Source organism: Macrobrachium nipponense, chromosome 5 (assembly GCF_015104395.2).
Source record: "Macrobrachium nipponense isolate FS-2020 chromosome 5, ASM1510439v2, whole genome shotgun sequence".
NCBI classification, from domain to species: domain Eukaryota; kingdom Metazoa; phylum Arthropoda; class Malacostraca; order Decapoda; family Palaemonidae; genus Macrobrachium; species Macrobrachium nipponense.
Window position 1 is genome coordinate 145,553,514 of NC_061107.1, and position 16,951 is coordinate 145,570,464.

General features: G+C 41.2%; 1 protein-coding gene across 1 annotated transcript in view; it reads left to right on the forward strand.

The window, feature by feature from the left end:
* LOC135215711 (probable Dol-P-Man:Man(7)GlcNAc(2)-PP-Dol alpha-1,6-mannosyltransferase) overlaps nt 1-16,951 on the forward strand; it is a 167,986-nt gene that overhangs the window by 139,277 nt on the left and 11,758 nt on the right. The window contains exons 4-5 of the mRNA XM_064250668.1: nt 14,179-14,352; nt 14,535-14,688. Coding sequence (XP_064106738.1) covers nt 14,179-14,352; nt 14,535-14,688 — 328 coding nt within the window. The remainder of the gene's footprint in view (nt 1-14,178; nt 14,353-14,534; nt 14,689-16,951) is intronic.

Sequence of the window (16,951 nt, forward strand, 5' to 3'; positions counted from 1 at the left end):
CTCTTCCTCCTTTCGATGTATTTTTATTATTTAGGGTGTTAGGCTAGCCTAGGTGCTTGTTCCACATATTGGTACAGCTTGGTTCACGTGGCCCTACCACGGTTGTGTTGCTCGCGGCCTAGGCCACTTGCGGTCACGTGTCCTATAGCACCTTACCCTGCCCCTTCCCTCCTCTCTGATGTAGGGAGGGCTGGGGGAGCCCCTGGTTGTTTTTTTTTTAACAACCTCATCGCCTTCTCTCACACTCTCGGAGGTGACCGGGGGGTCCCCCAGCAGGGGTATATAGGGCGACCACTCAAAGGGTACCGGGTCTCCATGCGGGTAGTTGGTGAGGCGGGGAGGAGTAGGCCATCCCTCCCCCCCTTTTTTCTCGCTCCCGCCGTGTTTCGCCGGGACCTTCCTCCCCCCCTCCCATTGCTCAGCCACCTCCCTCCAGATACGTAAGGAGCCTTCCGTCGCAGCCGGGGCCCCTTTGGTTATAGGATATTGGCTCCGCTAGCGGGCAGGGTGGGCGCTATGAGTGGTCGGTTGCTTGCCTACTATATCCTTATATCTCTCCCCCGCTACCGGAAGGGAGCTTACCCTTACCTACGCACTCTTCTAGTAGACGGGTGGAGAGAAGTTGTTTTAATTTTTGTTATTTTAAGGATATATACCCTAATTTTAAGATATTTTACAATGAATTGTGTGTTATTATATTATTTTTATCAACCATCCCCGCCATTGTCCGTCGTGGTTTCCATTACCACCACTCCTAGTTGGTTGATTCTTGTGCCTCCGCCATTGGCGGAGCCATAGCCTATCTTCCAACCTGGTTACCACACGTATTTTAGCGGGGTTCTGGTTTTATCTAACTTTATCGCTCCGGCACCAGCGGAGCATATGTTAGGCTGTAAGTGTTTACTCTGTACTCATGTACTTTTTCACTTACAGGCTACCAACTGCCAGGTCCCAGCCTGTAATGCGACGCTCTACGACCCCTGTGGACATGACGAGTGCAGGTCTCACGCCCCGTGTGCCACGTCGTACAATGAGACGATCGTCTGGCACCCCGAAGCCTGCGCTATATGCTACGACCTGGTCGGTCAGCTGGGAGATGGGGTATGTCCATTATAGGCTTACTTATGATTTTACTAACAACTTCTAGTCGTAAGTTTGTTAACCCTGTCCACAATTGGTAGCTAATCTCACCTTTCTTTCAGGCTAGCGGGGTGAGGGAAGTCGCCCTCGCCACCCTGAAAGCGTGGGTGGGCGGCTTTGGGAAAAACGCCGCCAAGGGCCAGCCCTACATTTTAGATAGGAAGCTGGCCATCCAGATCTTCCCCGCGGGCAAGTCGACGGGCTACGTCGACCCCTTGTCCGCTGCCCCATTGATAGCCTCCATCCAGCAAGACCTCCAGCAATCGTTTGGGGTCGTGGCCTCCCAGGAGTCGGTTCCGGACGTCGCTGCCCTGGACCTGAACCTTGAGCCAATGGCGGTAGTTAGCGAGGATTTGTTGGTTGAGGTAGGTTTGTCGGGCGCCCAAGGTCTTTCCTTGGGCGCTCCTGGATCTTCTCCTGTCCCTTCTTCTTCCGCCTCTTTCCAAGGCTTTGTGGGATCCGAGATCCCTAGCCGCCCTCCCGCTCTCTCTGTACCTCCTAAGGAGAAGGGAAAGAGAGAACCGAAGACCTTGTCTAAGTCGACTTCTAGGAAGTCGTCTTCGTCTTGTTCGGCCAGGAAGTCGTCGTCTTCTTCGGCCAGGAAGTCGTTCGACTTCCGTATGCCGATGGCGGTGAAGGCTAAGCCGAGCTCTTCCCAGTCGAAGAGCTCCAGAAGCAAGGCTTCGAAGGAGAAGGCTCGCGCTTACCACGAGTCACTGCCTTCTCCCGCCTCCGCTGCCTCCTCCTCCGGCTATGCCGGCCAGGCAGGGGTGGCAAGCACCAGCCACCTGCGTTCCCTCTTCTGTCTCACCAGGGATTGATGGAACAGGTAGGGGTGCTGGTAGGTTCCCAAATTTCAGCATTGGGAACACGTTTTGAGCAGATGTTCGCGCATTATCGAACAGTCTGTCTCAAACTGGACAGTCTATCCAGGACCTCTCTAATAGAATGAGAGAGAATGAGACCGAGTGGCTGGGCTAACTCAGGCTCCTCCCCCAGTCTCCCTGCATCTAGCACGGGGATTCTCCAACTTCCGCCTTACGACTCCTTGCCAGCTTTCTCTATGGAGAATCCATGGAGAGTAGTGGCCTACGCTCCTTTTAAGGACGGGATGATTTCGATCCCGGAGTTTGGTACTCGAAGGATTGAGGACTTCGAGTTTCTACCCTCCGGGTCTGACGCAGCCTTTCATCGGGTAATGCTAGGGCTGACGTCAACGGCTCTCACGAGAGAGGACAAGATTTCGAAGGAGTCAGTTCTCTACAGTAGAGATCACGCCCAGCGAGAATGGGTTCACTGCCTTGAGGACTGGGAGTGTACTAACACTAAACTCCAGGCCTACAAGAGTCCCTTCACTATTTTCGCGACGGAAGAGGAGGTCTCTCTTCCGTTCGCCACGAAATTGGTGGAGAAGGCTCTTCAGGCAGTCCTCAAGGATGAGCCCATTCCACAGTTGAGGGAGTCGGAGTCTACTTTCTCCACTCTTCCCCGCCTTCGGAGAGTTGTGGGAAAACCTGCCAGCTACATTCACGCTGGGTAAACTCAAGCCGGACTGCGCCATGGACCAGTTCGGTGAGAAATTACCTAGGCTGCCGGATTCCCTAATCCAGGCAGAGTTCGATGCGCGAACTAGGTTTGGCAGGTCCCTCAACTCTCTCATCGTTACGGAAATGGCTGCTCTTTCCTACGCTACGGAACCGCTGTTCAAGATTCTGGCGAAATCTCAGTTTCAGACGGTTCTGTCAGACGCTTTTGACTTCTTCCAAGACCAGGAGGAACTGCCGGAAGCATGTCCTTCAAGAGTGCACTATCAGGCATGAGCCTAATAGACTCTTGGCTGCGAGCATGTGGGGAGCGGATCTCTTCCCAGAGTCCGCAGTGAACGAAGTCCACCACGAAGCTGCTAGACTCAACCAGAGCCTTAGAGCTAGGTGGGTATTTCCTCTAAGAGGAAACAGGAATCCGTTCCCACTGCTGGCAAGAAACCAAAGAAGGCTTGGTAAGAGGTTCCAGCCTTATAAAAAACTTCAACATCAGCAGCAGTTTGTGCAGGCAGTCCAGTTACCCAACCGGGACAACCTTCCACATCTAAACAGACCCAACCAAAAACCTTTCCTCCTGGTGCGCCAGCAATCTCAACCATCTACTTTCCTACGCTATCTCGCCGGCCTTTAACCCTGCTTATTGAGGCTCAAGGCTACTCTCAACCGAGGGGTAGGGCGAGAGGTTACTTTCGTCAGCGTGGCGCAGGAAGGGGCACGAGGAGTAGGCAGTTCAGAGGAGGGCGTGGTGGCCGCAACCCGCCCATCAGCAATGAGGCTCCCCAGGTAGGAGGGAGGCTGTTCCTCTTCCGCCACAGGTGGGGGTTCAGCAATTGGGCACAGAGCATAGTGTCCAAAGGATTAGGTCTGGAGTTGGATCAAAGATCCCCCTCCAATCAAATCATTTCATCAGGTACCATCAAAGGAAGGTTGATAGATTACGCGGAAGAACTCCTTCAGAAAGGAGCTATTGCGAGAGTCAAACATCTAAAATTTCAAGGGCGCTTATTCAGCGTGCCAAAGAAAGGCTCAACAAAAAGAAGGGTAATCTTAGACTTGTCAAAGCTAAACTCTTTCATTCGCTGCGACAAGTTCAAGATGCTTACCCTCTCGCAAGTAAGGACCCTACTTCCGCGTGGAGCCGTCACATGCTCCATCGATCTTACAGACGCATACTATCATATCCCTATAGCCAGGCACTTCCGCCCATTCCTAGGATTCAGGCTAGGAAATCAGACATTCTCATTCAAAGTGATGCCCTTCGGTCTGAATGTAGCCCCAGGGTATTCACAAAGATAGCCAGAAGTGGTTGTACAACAATTGAGAGCTCAGGGAATCATGTAGCGGCATACCTCGACGATTGGTTGATCTGGGCACCAACAGTCGAGGAATGTCTCGAAGCTACCAAAAAGGTAGTTCACTTTCTGGAACATCTGGGGTTCCAGATAAACAAAACGAAATCCAGACTTACTCCGGAATCTCATTTTCAGTGGCTAGGAATCCAATGGGATTTGTCTTCCCACAATCTATCAATTCCAGTGGCCAAACGGAAGGAAATAGCAAAATCTGTCAGGCAATTCCTCAAATGCAAACAGACATCAAGAAGAAACCAGGAGAGAATCCTTAGGGTCTCTTCAGTTTGCTTCGGTAACAGATATCCTTCTGAAAGCAAGAAGGCTGAAAGATATAAATCGAATTTGGCGGTCAAGAGCAAACTCCAAATATCGAGACAAAGGTGTACCAGTAATTCCACAGATCCTCCGCAACCAACTACGGCCTTGGTCAAAAGTAAAGAACTTAGCCAAGAAGGTACCCCTTCAATATCCCCTCCCAGTGTTAACCATTCACACGGATGCTTCCCTGTCCGGGTGGGGGGGATACTCTCAGTTCAAACAGGTTCAGGGGACTTGGTCAGTTCAATTTCGCCAGCTCCACATAAACGTGTTGGAAGCAATGGCAGTATTTCTTACTCTGAAGAGACTGCTTCCCCCGAAGAAGTCTCATTCTAAGGCTAGTTTTGGACAGTGCAGTGGTAGTTCACTGCATCAACAGAGGAGGGTCCAAATCCAAGCATGTGAACCATGTCATGATAGCCATCTTTGCATTAGCCAAACAAACACAAATGGCATCTGTCTGCCACTCACCTGGCAGGAGTAAGAAATGTGATAGCAGACGCCCTGTCCCGGTCAGTCCCTCTGGAATCAGAGTGGTCTCTGGACGTCGGGTCATTCCAGTGGGTAAGCCGGAGAGTCCCAGGTCTCCAAGTGGATCTCTTCGCCTCACAAGCGAACCACAAGCTCCCTTGCTATGTGGCCCCCAACCTGGACCCTCTGGCTTATGCCACGGACGCCCTGTCGTTAGATTGGAATCAGTGGAGGAGGATTATCCATTTTTCCTTCCAGTGAATCTTCTCTTGAAAGTCCTAGACAAACTAAGGTCTTTCAAAGGGATAGTAGCTCTGATTGCACCGGATTGGCCCAAGAGCAACTGGTATCCTCTTCTTTGGAATTGGGTCTCCGACCTCAACGGATCTCCAATCCCAAACTGTCACAATCAGTACAAATGAGGACTGTGTTCGCTTCCTCAAGAACTCTCCAGACCCTAACTTTATGGACTTCATGAAGTTTGCGGCTAATAAAGATGCTGACATTGATCCACAGAACATTCTCTTCCTAGAATCAGATAAGAGAGAGTCAACCATTAGAAAATATGACTCAGCTGTTAAAAAATAGCATCTTTCTTGAGAGAATCGAACACCACAACCATGACAGTTAATTTGGCTATATCCTTTTTCAGACCTTGCCTTGCTTTGAAAAAGGCGCTTAGCAGACCTAGCACGATTACCACTCACAAATCGGCTTTGAAGAAAATCTTTCAAGTAGGTTTTCAGATAGATTTGACTGAATCTTATTTCACATCTATCCCTAAAGCCTGTGCTAGACTTAGACCTCTCAGAGGCCTACTACAGTTTCATGGTTCTTAAATGATGTCCTCAAACTAGCTTCAGATACTGACAACTCATCTTGTACGTTCATTATGCTCCTGAGGAAGACATTATTCTTATTAAGCCTAGCCTCAGGAGCTAGAATTTCAGAACTGTCGGCTCTATCCAGGGATGCGGGTCATGTGGAATTCCTCCCATCAGGAGAAGTTCTACTTGCTCCGGATCGTAGCTTTTTAGCCAAAAATGAAGATCCTCTTGCAAGGTGGGCTCCTTGGAAGGTTATCCCACTTCCACAGGATCCTTCTCTCTGCCCAGTATCAACTCTTAGAGCCTTTCTTTCTCGTACTTCTTCTAGATCCTCAGGTGCTCTCTTTATGAGAGAAAAAGGTGGTACTTTATCAGTTAAAGGCATTAGACAGCAAATCCTTTACTTCATTAAACAAGCCAACCCTGAGTCATTCCCAAAAGCACATGATATCAGGGGAGTAGCCACCTCAATTAATTATTTCCAACATATGAACTTTGAGGATCTTAGGAAGTATACTGGATGGAAATCCCCGACAGTCTTTAAACGGCATTATTTAAAGTCCTTGGAATCTTTAAAGTTTTCAGCAGTAGCAGCGGAAACATAGTTTCCCTGATACTGTTTAGTAGTTGTAGTATTGATCCAGGTCTCCTTTCTACCTACTTCAACCAACATGCCTCAACCTATCGTCAGGCTACTCAACATCATAGCCTTAGCCGTTGTATCATATAGTGGATTGTCCCTTATTTTTTTGCTAGGGACAACCACTTTTGTACTGATATGTACTTCAGTGTACCTACCCTTATTTTTATGCTAGGGTAGGACACAATATGTTTGTATATTCACCATTTTGCGTTTGTGATGAACTTCAGTCACAATGTGTTTGTATATATTTGGAATTAATTGTATTAATGATGGATTTCAGTGTACCTACCCTTATTTTTATGCTAGGGTAGGACACATGTATGTATATATTTTGTAATTATGTATTCTAATTAAGTAAATCCCAAATTGCCTTATTTTACATGCATCTCTGTAATTTTATTTATTTACCATTTAAGTACTTTAAGTTTACTAACATTCTATTATTTTACTGTTATAATAAGTTAGTTTAAGTGCTTAATTTGTATGCTGTATTTGATTTACTTATATTATATCCATCATTTTAAACTGTTTTTCATTGTTTCCTTTTCCATCTTGTCTGTTTCTCTGGTACTCTTTCATAGGCCGACACGAGCTGAGCCCAGAAAAGGGATTTTGACGAAGGAAAAATCTATTTCTGGGTGATTGGCTCGTGTCGCCCTATGAAACCCCCCCTTTTTTTATGGTTTGTTTTCCCCCCCTTGCAGGACAAGATGTATTTACTGTTTTAATTAAGGATGACCGCTAGGGGCGCTGCTGTCCGTGGCGTCCTCTAGTAGTAGTAGTAGAGGCTGCATCGCCCGTTGGTATCAGCTCTCTCTTGGGGGGATTCTGATAGGGAAGTTCTAATTGGTGTTTGTCTCGTGGTAGTGTTCCACACTCGCCCCTATATCATACCGACACTTCTTTTTAAGAGTGAGCGAGTCAGTTTTACTGACATTTTCTTAATTTTGTTTTTCTCTGGTAATTTTAGGCTAATTTTACCTAGAAAGAATGATATTAAGGATACTTTCATAGGGCGACACGAGCCAATCACCCAGAAATAGATTTTTCCTTCGTCAAAATCCCTTATATATATATATACACACACACACACAGTAGTACCTAAAGATACGAAATTAATCCGTTCCGAGGCGCCTTTCGTATCATGAGGTTTTCGTATCTTGGACCACATTTTACATGTAAAATGGCTAATCCGTTCCAAGCCCTCCAAAAACACCCCAGTAAATTTCATAATAAAGCTAAATTGACCTATAAACAAGGAAATACTACAATAATTTGGACCATTCAATACCTAAATAAAGAATAAAAAGGCAAGACCTGTAAATAAAGTGTGTATTAGTGTACAAGAAATATTATTACTGTAACGTAAAATGTGGAAGCTTACCTTTCGAGTGAGGCTACGTACATACGTAACTATCCAAGGAAGATTGCTTCTGCCTACTTTTCGCAATGTTCCTGTGCGAGCCTTTTCGGGGGGTGTCTTCTACAAATGATTGCACTTTATGAAAAGTGGCTTTAATTTCTGCCGTTTTTTTTTTCTTTTGTACATATGTACGTACGTACACTTAAAAATATGCATACACAATGTTCCTGTATGAGCCTTTTTGGGGGGTGTCTTCTACAAATGATTGCACCTCATGAAAAGTGGCTTTAATTTCTGCCATTTTTTTTTTCTTTTTTTGATTTTTAACTTTTTTTTTACCTTTTTTTTTTTTTTTTTTTTTTACTTTACGTAGGTTTTTTTTTTTTCCTTCAGAATTTCAACTTTCTGTTTTTTATCACTTGGTTCTTTTTTTGCACCTCATGACTCTGTTGGCCCTGGTGTCCATCAAAACCCTGTTCAACCAAATGCTCTCTCTGCAACTGATTGGGTTACTGAATTTTCTGCTGCTGACCTTCAACATAAACTGAAGTGCCTTGATTATACATACTGGTATGCATGTTGTAAATGATTGGTCTACACCCTCTGTTCAGCAGGGAGTGGATATTCTACCAACCTTGCAAAGTTTCCAGTTATCCCATGAGAGAGACCTTGATCACTTATCCCATGTGAGAGATCTTGGTCACTTTTTAAAAAAAAAATAACGTACACATTGACGATCCCGAAAACGAATACCTCGTGCGTACTATAAAAATGCCGGTACCGAGTGGCCGAAGCACGCCACCACGTGTACATAGTAGATGCATGATGGGAGGGACGCTGGCCAATAGGAGAGAAGGATTTCATGGCCGCGACTAGCATCAGGAACCAATGGGAGAGCAGGAGGATGGTGGCGAGTCTACTAGTACTAAGATGGCGGCACGCGGCGCGATTTTCAAAATTGTTATCCGGGCGAATCTCGGACTTTCAGAAACCTTTCGTATCTTGAAAACTTTTCGAATGTAGAGCCGTTAAATTTTTCGTATTGGCTTTCGTATCTCGAGTTCTTCGTAAGTTGAGCCTTTCGTATCTCGAGGTACTACTGTACATGCTTATAGTATATATATATATATATATATATATATATATATATATATATATATATATATATATATATATATATATATATACATGTATATGCTGGCAGTCCCCAGCTATTGGTGGGGTTCCGTCCCTTGGGGGGGGGTGATAAGTGAAAACCACCTTAATATTAAGGGTATCTGCAAGGTTGGGGGTTAATTTTGAGTGACAGTGTTCAAACTTCCACAGGTGATACCACTAGTTTGACTGAAGATGCACACAAAATTGCAGGTGAATTAGATGAAAACTTTTTCTTAACAAATATTTTTCTTTTAAACATAGCATTTTTTATTTGTTTTTTAAAGTATATCTCCTTCATTATTTATCATTCAATTTAAAGATAAAAGTAATAGCAGAAAGTTTAATACCTATCAAATAAAACGGCAGACTCAGAAATCTAATATGTGATGTGTGCTATTTAAAAAAAAGTATTTTAAAATATTCAATAAAAAATACCATAGAATTATGTATTAGATATTGATAAAAAAAAATTTTTGAGAGAAAAAAGAAAAATAAATTTTCCGATGTGTTCCCTCACTGTCTTTATTCAAATTGATTTTTAGATTGTTAAAATCCATTCATAAGTAAGGGAGTTTTTAGAATTTGAATGTAGAAAATATATGTTTTGAGAAAAACGCAGTTAAAGTTTGCTAACCATTTATGTTGCTTTTAGAAGCATATAAAGTTTCTTGGGAAAGCCTACATGGCACCTTTTTCCTTCTCTTTTATAAGAGATATCCTCTAAAAAAAAAAAAAAAATTTATCACTTAAAGAAAAGTTTATATTAATTTTGGGGGGTTATCGCAGAATGCTACTCTACTCTTGTGCTGCCAAGTTTTTAGAAGGCTAATGAGCCCCTCCTTCATATCCTCTTTTTGATGTTTTTTGTTTCGTTTGCTTTCTTGAATGCATAGGAGACATTCGTTTCCTGGTCTTCTCTTTCATCTGAAGGCTTTTCAGGTTTTCTCCTGTTGTTTTTTCATAATAGGCAGCAATGAACTTGCTACATAGCCGATATTATGTTCCGTTGCTGCAACATGAAAAGCAAAGGTCACAGTATCCTTCCCATGAAGTCTCACCTTTGGACACTTTGCCCATATTTTACTGTTGAATGATTCATTTAGGTTTTGAGTACGACCTATTGCACATTTTTGTGCAAGGGAATAATAGATGTCCCTCGGAGCTTCGTAATAGGAAGTATTTGGCATCTGTTCAGCACACATGGTTGGTGGCGACATGTGAGAAGCTACATTAGCTCTGTCTATACTTTTAGTTTCAAGATAAGTTTTGATATTGTGAGAGCTTGCTTCCTTTCGTTTACTAAACTTCTTTTTTGGCATGTTAGTAGTATATATAATACACAATTGATGTCCAAAAGTCTGAGGAAGTGTTGCAATTGATTGAAAATAACAAATACACAATTGCATAAAACAAATACAAGAATTCTTTCTCGAGACAAGTGGCTCACGTTATTCGGTCATGGGAAGAGTTGCCAACTCTATCAGGAAAACATATTGTATGGCATACAAAACAAAATGCAATGAAAAGAAATGCAAATACTTGAAGAATGAATGCAAAATGGAATAGTAAAACCACCCCTAACCACACCTTTAATTCTCTACTTGGATTTGGCCTTTAAACCATTTAAAAAGCTTCGTATCGATATTATCTTACGTGTGGCAACAGCCGGGACCCAGATGTATGGAAATATGACGATAACTCATTTTCACGAATTTGAGCCAATATCGCCAAAATTACTGGCAGCCGATACCCTTAACCGAAACTTGGTGATTTATGGCACCGACAACCGGTTACAGGCGCTTTAAGCACCATTATGGCACCATAACTATTATTGGTGCCAGTTATTGGCACCATAAGACACCGATAACTGGTACTTGGCCAGTTATGGTCCCCTCATGTAAGGGAAATTTTTGTGTAAGTTTGGCCTGGTCTCCAAAATGCTAATAAATGCTTACTTCTAGAGTTTAAACTCTAGATATGACCCTAAACATGCTCCCTAAATATTAAGTTAACTTTTAAATAAAATTAAGGTTACTGTTAAAAGTTAGCTTAATACATTACCCATAAAAAAGAAATAAATGGTTGACAAAAATATAGGAGTGTGTGAAGATTATACATAGTTCTCTCTTCTTACCCCCTTCCAACCAACCAATCTACTTTTAGAAGTCTTCTCAACCACTTTTAAGAAATTTTTTATTCTGTCTCTTTCTCTGTTTCTGAAATTCCTTTTCATGAACAAACAGTGCTTTTTATTTGGACGAATGCAACTCTTAGTTATGTGTTTGTTTTAGAACAGGCATTTACAGTTCTAGAAGTAAAGGTAAAAATAGATCTATTAAAAATTATGCCACCACTAACTACGAGAGAGAATTATTTTTATTATTTAATGTTATTTAAATTACACATAAAAGCTTGAAAAATTATAAATTGCATAAAAAAAGTTGAACAAACATCTTTCAGGGTTTCTCCAGGAGTAAAAAATGTTGCGTTTACATTCGTGTGTGTGCAATACTCGCGTATGATGATTAGTTAGGTTCCAGTGAAAAGTTCGTGCTATTGTGAATTGACACAACTCGAATCACATAAGATTGAGGTATTACTGTGTGTGTGTGTATATATATTTATATATACAGGCAGTCCCTGGTTATCAGTGACCCAGTTTTATGGTGCTTGTCCAGTGACAACTATAACTGAATTTTTCATCGCCGCTTATTGCTGCCCTTATGCGCTGCTTATCAGCCACAAACCCTGGTTAACAGTGGCTCCGATCTCTGGTTATCGGTGCCAATAGCTGTTATTACTAATTTTCAGTTATTGGTGATTTTTGTTTGTCCTCACACCGTCAGTAATGGAACCCCCGCCAGTAATTAGGGACCGCCTGTGTATTTATATTGTAATTTTTGAACTATTTTTTTCATGAGCTTCATATCGCTCTCCTTTATTGGAATAATCCTTGCACTTAATTCTCCATAGACAAAGATGTTTCATGTAAAGTTCACAGACATAGATGTTTCACAGACAAAGTTCAGCAAATTCCTTACAGAACTACCTGCCAATGTAGTAGCTGTTATGTTTCCCTATCAGTTTCAGCTGAAACTCAAGTAAATCCTGAGGTCACACCAGAGACATGGAGGCTTTGGGCCACCTAAACTAGAACGTAAAACCCTGAACCTGGCAACAGCAGGTAGGAGAACAACGTAGACAGTGAGCTTAACTTTCAAACAATCAGATCAGGCAGTCATAGTGTCTGTTGGGCCCGTAAACCTCACAGTATGGGCTAATATATGCTAATGCATACACCCATGACTGCTAAATTTAAGGATGGCTAATAAAAAAAAAATTTTTTAAATCATCAACAGAAAGAGATATGTATATGCACATGGTATAAGAAAAAAATAGAAACAAATTTTTGTATTTTCCACGAGAAGTTGATAGTGAATATTTCCCACCCTGTGTAGGCCTCTTTTCCCTAAGACAGACGTTCACAGCTCACAGAATATCATAACAAATAAGAACTAAAGGCAGTAACAAATTCTTAGTATACTCATTGTAAGATATTGACAATGCATCCTTGGATGGGAAATTGTGACATCATTCTCCTTTACCACCTGAAGCAAGACTGAATATCTCTCAGCTCACTCTTGCTCTCATACTTCAATATGAAGAGTTGCCAATAAAGATGAATGGCACTTTGAACATTTTTCCCTCAAAATTTGTTCAAACTGTACACGCATTCTTGAACATATATGTATGTTACCTGTCCACAAGGGGTTAAGAATTCCCATTCTTTCAGGCTTCATGAATCGATTGAAGGGGTGTATGGTTCATCCTGCAAGAAAGGCTGTTATCCAGTCTGGGTGATCACTGCAAAGCCTGGGGAGTGAGCATCCCCTAACCTTTCAGAGAAACTTGGGTTTCCCAGGCGACGATGGTAGTGTATGGCAGTGCCAGAGTACCTTCACTTCATTCCACCATAGGAAATTGCTTGCAAGTTCTTAGAACCTCTTATTGGCTGCCCATCAAATATTACAGTCTCCAATATCCTCTTGGGGGAAAGTTTCTTGCCTGAGGTACTTGAATGGCTTAAGGCTGAAGTTTGAATGGATGGATGAGTAACTACTGCTCTCTCCCAATTTCCTTTTTTCCTTCTATGTAAGGCAACAGTCAGGGCGATTATGTGCTGGCCGGGCTATGCTGCAGGTAGATTTCACAGTTAGGTATTCAGTCAGAGCTTTAGGTCTTATGGTGTCACTCAGTTTGCACTCTATTTTAACAGGGAGAGTGAAGGTAGTGGTAAAGCTGTGATCTGAGCCCATATGTTAGTGGTTTACCCAAATAGTAGATGCCCTCTTACTCTATCCTGTCTATGGCGGGGTTGGTTTTGTTTCTCTGAAGTTTTCATATCATAGTTGTGTCCCAATACCAGATTGTGTAGGTGGTTAGAGGAGTCATTGGTCCCCTGTCTGTGCATATTGGCTGGATACATCTTACATAAAAAGAAAGTAATTTGTATTGGTATAGGAATAAATCCCAAATTTTTAAATAATTTTTATTTTTCTTAGAACCTTCTATTATAATCCTATTTCAACCATCCTATATGATCCCTTATGAAGAGGAAAAAGCACTGCTTACTGCCTGCCACAGGTTAACTTACCATGTTACCAAGCCTCAATAACCATTTTCAGCTTGCACTCATGAATTCTCCTACATGAAATGTGCTGGTTTGTATACCGTTAAAACTTACTTTGTATACTTGTTTCATTTTATGTCTGTTCATTGTAGTTTTCATCCACACTGATATTCTAGGGATTTCATTTTACTTTTCCTTCCATATGTATATCTGTCATTTCAGTTGTGTCCATTTTCTTCCCCCTATAAGCCTTTATATCCTCTTCTTGCCTGTTTTCTTCCAGAGCTTGTGGATTTTTTTTATCTTGCTTCCCGTACATCATTCCTAACATGTCTCTGAAAGCCTCTCCCCTGATGTCACACCAGCCTACATTGCAGTTACTATTTTGTATCCTTTTCTTATGAGGTCTTAGTCTTACTCTTGTTGGTTCTTTGTTTTCTGAAGCCATTTTCTTTATATTCCTGCTTGGCTTCATTTTTCTTCCTGCCTTCTTCATTTCCAGTCTCTCATTTTTGTCACTGTTAGCCTCTTTATTGTTCCTCTTTCCCCAAATATAGCTTGAACATTTAAAGTCTATGCTGTGGTAGGGATTTATTATGCCTAATAGTGTAATCCTTTATATGTTGTACATTACAGGCACAATTTTCTCATCAGAATAGACATTGTTTTGTTTTTCAACCCTTGTATTTTTATGTGCCATATGGGGTGCTTGTAACTAATATTTTCTTTCAGTGCGAGGAGTGCTAGGGTTGCTGGTTATACTTGCTTGGCGTCAGTTCCGCAAGCAAATACAGGATGCTTTTGGACCACATGTTACCTTATGGTTCACTCTTATTACAGTCTCACAGTTCCATTTTATGTATTACCTAAGTCGTCCGTTGCCTAATACTTTTGCATTGTCTGTTGGTAAGTTGCCCCATATAAATTTTTCTCTGTAAATAGTTTGAATTCAGAAACTCAATGATTGTTTTATATCTTTTATGCATTGTGATGATTTTACAAATGAAAATTGCTAACAGTCATTGTAACCTTTATGTTTACCCATGTTAACAGGAGTAAAAATCAGGATTATGGTTTTTTTTCTACAGCTCTGCTTGCATTCTCTTACTGGTTAGAGCAACGACATGGGTCTATGATATGGGCATGTGGAATAGCAGTACTTATATTCAGATCTGAGCTTTGTATCCTCTTGGGTCCCATGCTACTTGCTGATCTTTCTACAAGAAAACTGTCAACAGTTCCGTGAGTGTGATGGACCATATTCCTTTATTTCAACAAGTTTCCATTATGTTTATAGTTCTTACAAAACAATGAATGTGAGAAAAAAGGGGTTTACTTGTTGTCATTTCTTACACTATGTTATTGATATATGATTATTTATTTATCATCATTTCTTATTGCATGTAATTAATGTTAAAAAGGAGTAAATTCTGTTAGAAATAATATACATCTTGGTTTTGAATTTCTATAGAATGGTTGGAGAGTTGCAGGAGTCTTTAGAGAGGGTTGGCTTAAAGGTGAATGTAAATAAAACAGAGTTTTTGGTGAGCAATAGGGAAGATAGAGACAGAATAGCAATACAAGAAAGAAGAGGCTCGATTATAAAACAGGGAGAAAAGTTTAAATTATTTTTAATTTGCCTACTGTTGAAGTTAGTTATATCTCTGTGCCAATTAGGCGAGCCAGCATTCAAACAAAAAATCGAATGGCAGCTCGGATGACTGTCTAGATTACCCAGCATCTATCCCATCATGCATCTACATTAGGGAGTTGCTCGACCATTTCATTTTGGCAGCGTTATCTATCTTACACACGTGGAATTCGTTCGTTTATGTAGATTTCGTTCGTTAACGTAAATTCGTGTTTATGATTTCGTAAAGTTTAGTGTTAATGTTTTCTGCCATTTTTTAATGTGTTTCGTAAAGTTAAGAGTTCATGTTTTCTGCCATTTGTCCTCTTCTTCTGTCGCCACTTTCGGACATCGCCTCACTCGAAAGGTAAGGTTCCACATTTTCCTATACGTATACGTATGTACATGTACGTACAGTATTTCTTGTACCCTGTACACTATTACACTTTATTTACAGGTACAGTAACCATTAGGTTAGGTATTGAATGGTCCAAATTGTATTTCATTGTTTATTGGTCAATTTAGCTTTATTATAAAAGTTACTGTGGTGTTTTTGTACGGCTTGGAATGAATTAGGCAATTTACATGTAAAACGTAGTTCTGGATGGGAAAAAATCAGGTTACGAAGGCCGCTTTGGAACAGATTAATTTCATAACCTGAGGCACTACTGCAAATTTATTTCCTCCTTTCTAGAACATGATGAATTAATATGTGTCTTCCTTAATTGTTTTGATGTTCCTAACCCACTGTTTACCAAGATTTCCTGAGTGCAAAAAAGTTACCTTCATTAGACAGTACCAAGAATAAGTTGGAATACCAACAAATAAACCTGAAAAAATATGAAGGAAAAACTATGCAACAACATGTGTAGTAACAGGGAGCTGTCTCAACACACGAAACAATACAGAATGAAACATAGTTTAACTCAAAAGCTACAAATATTGTATTCCACCCACTTGAAGTGACCAAATTGAAAAACTCAAGAATTTCTTAACGCTAACTGCTAAGACACCAAAGTAAAATTATGCAAAACATTGAGCATGTTAAGAGTATATAATTACGTTGAGATGATCGGTATCATTTGTGTTCAACCTCATAAATCATCCTTGGTGCTGCTTGAATCTCGATGTTTACTAGGCGAATGATGATAGTCAGCGACTGTAGCTTCCGTCCGGGGCGGCGCCGGTGGCTTTACTCCTCCATGTTAAAAACTATGTCTTCATTGGCAATTAAGGGAAACACCATACCCAGTTTGAAAAGCAGTGTGAAGTCGTAAAAAAGCCACCCAGTATAAGAGTGTTGGTGTTTTGATGTTTTTACTCTCTGTGTGGCTTGTGATGCAACTTTTTTATTTACATCAACAACAACCACCAAATAACTGTAGTATGGCTATTTTCCTGTTAATAGCAAAACAAGCAAACAGTATCATTTCCTTCTTAATTCAAATGGAATGGGAGGAAACCAATTCAGATGAAATAGGGTTGTTACATACCGATCATAGACTTATGAATAAACTTAAACTTCCTTGCATTCAACCATAAGAAACATATAATCGTAAAATATATTTTTTAACATTCCCCGGTTAAGGTTCAACAATTTTCAGAGAAATTGTTGAAAAAAATTAATAAATGCATACATAAAAACCGAACCAAAAGAAAATTAATATCTACCAATATATGCAAATAACCACAATTATTTACAAAATCAAGACCGCAAGATTCAATTTTTCATCAGACAAAATGTTTTTGGTCTTGTTGATAGATTCCAAAGCAGCCTTCCTAATACTTTTGGGCCTGGCTGATAATTATTGCTAGTCTTAGGAAGGTCACCTGCCAAGTCTTTTTTATCTTTGAAGAATTTCCAAATAGCAATAA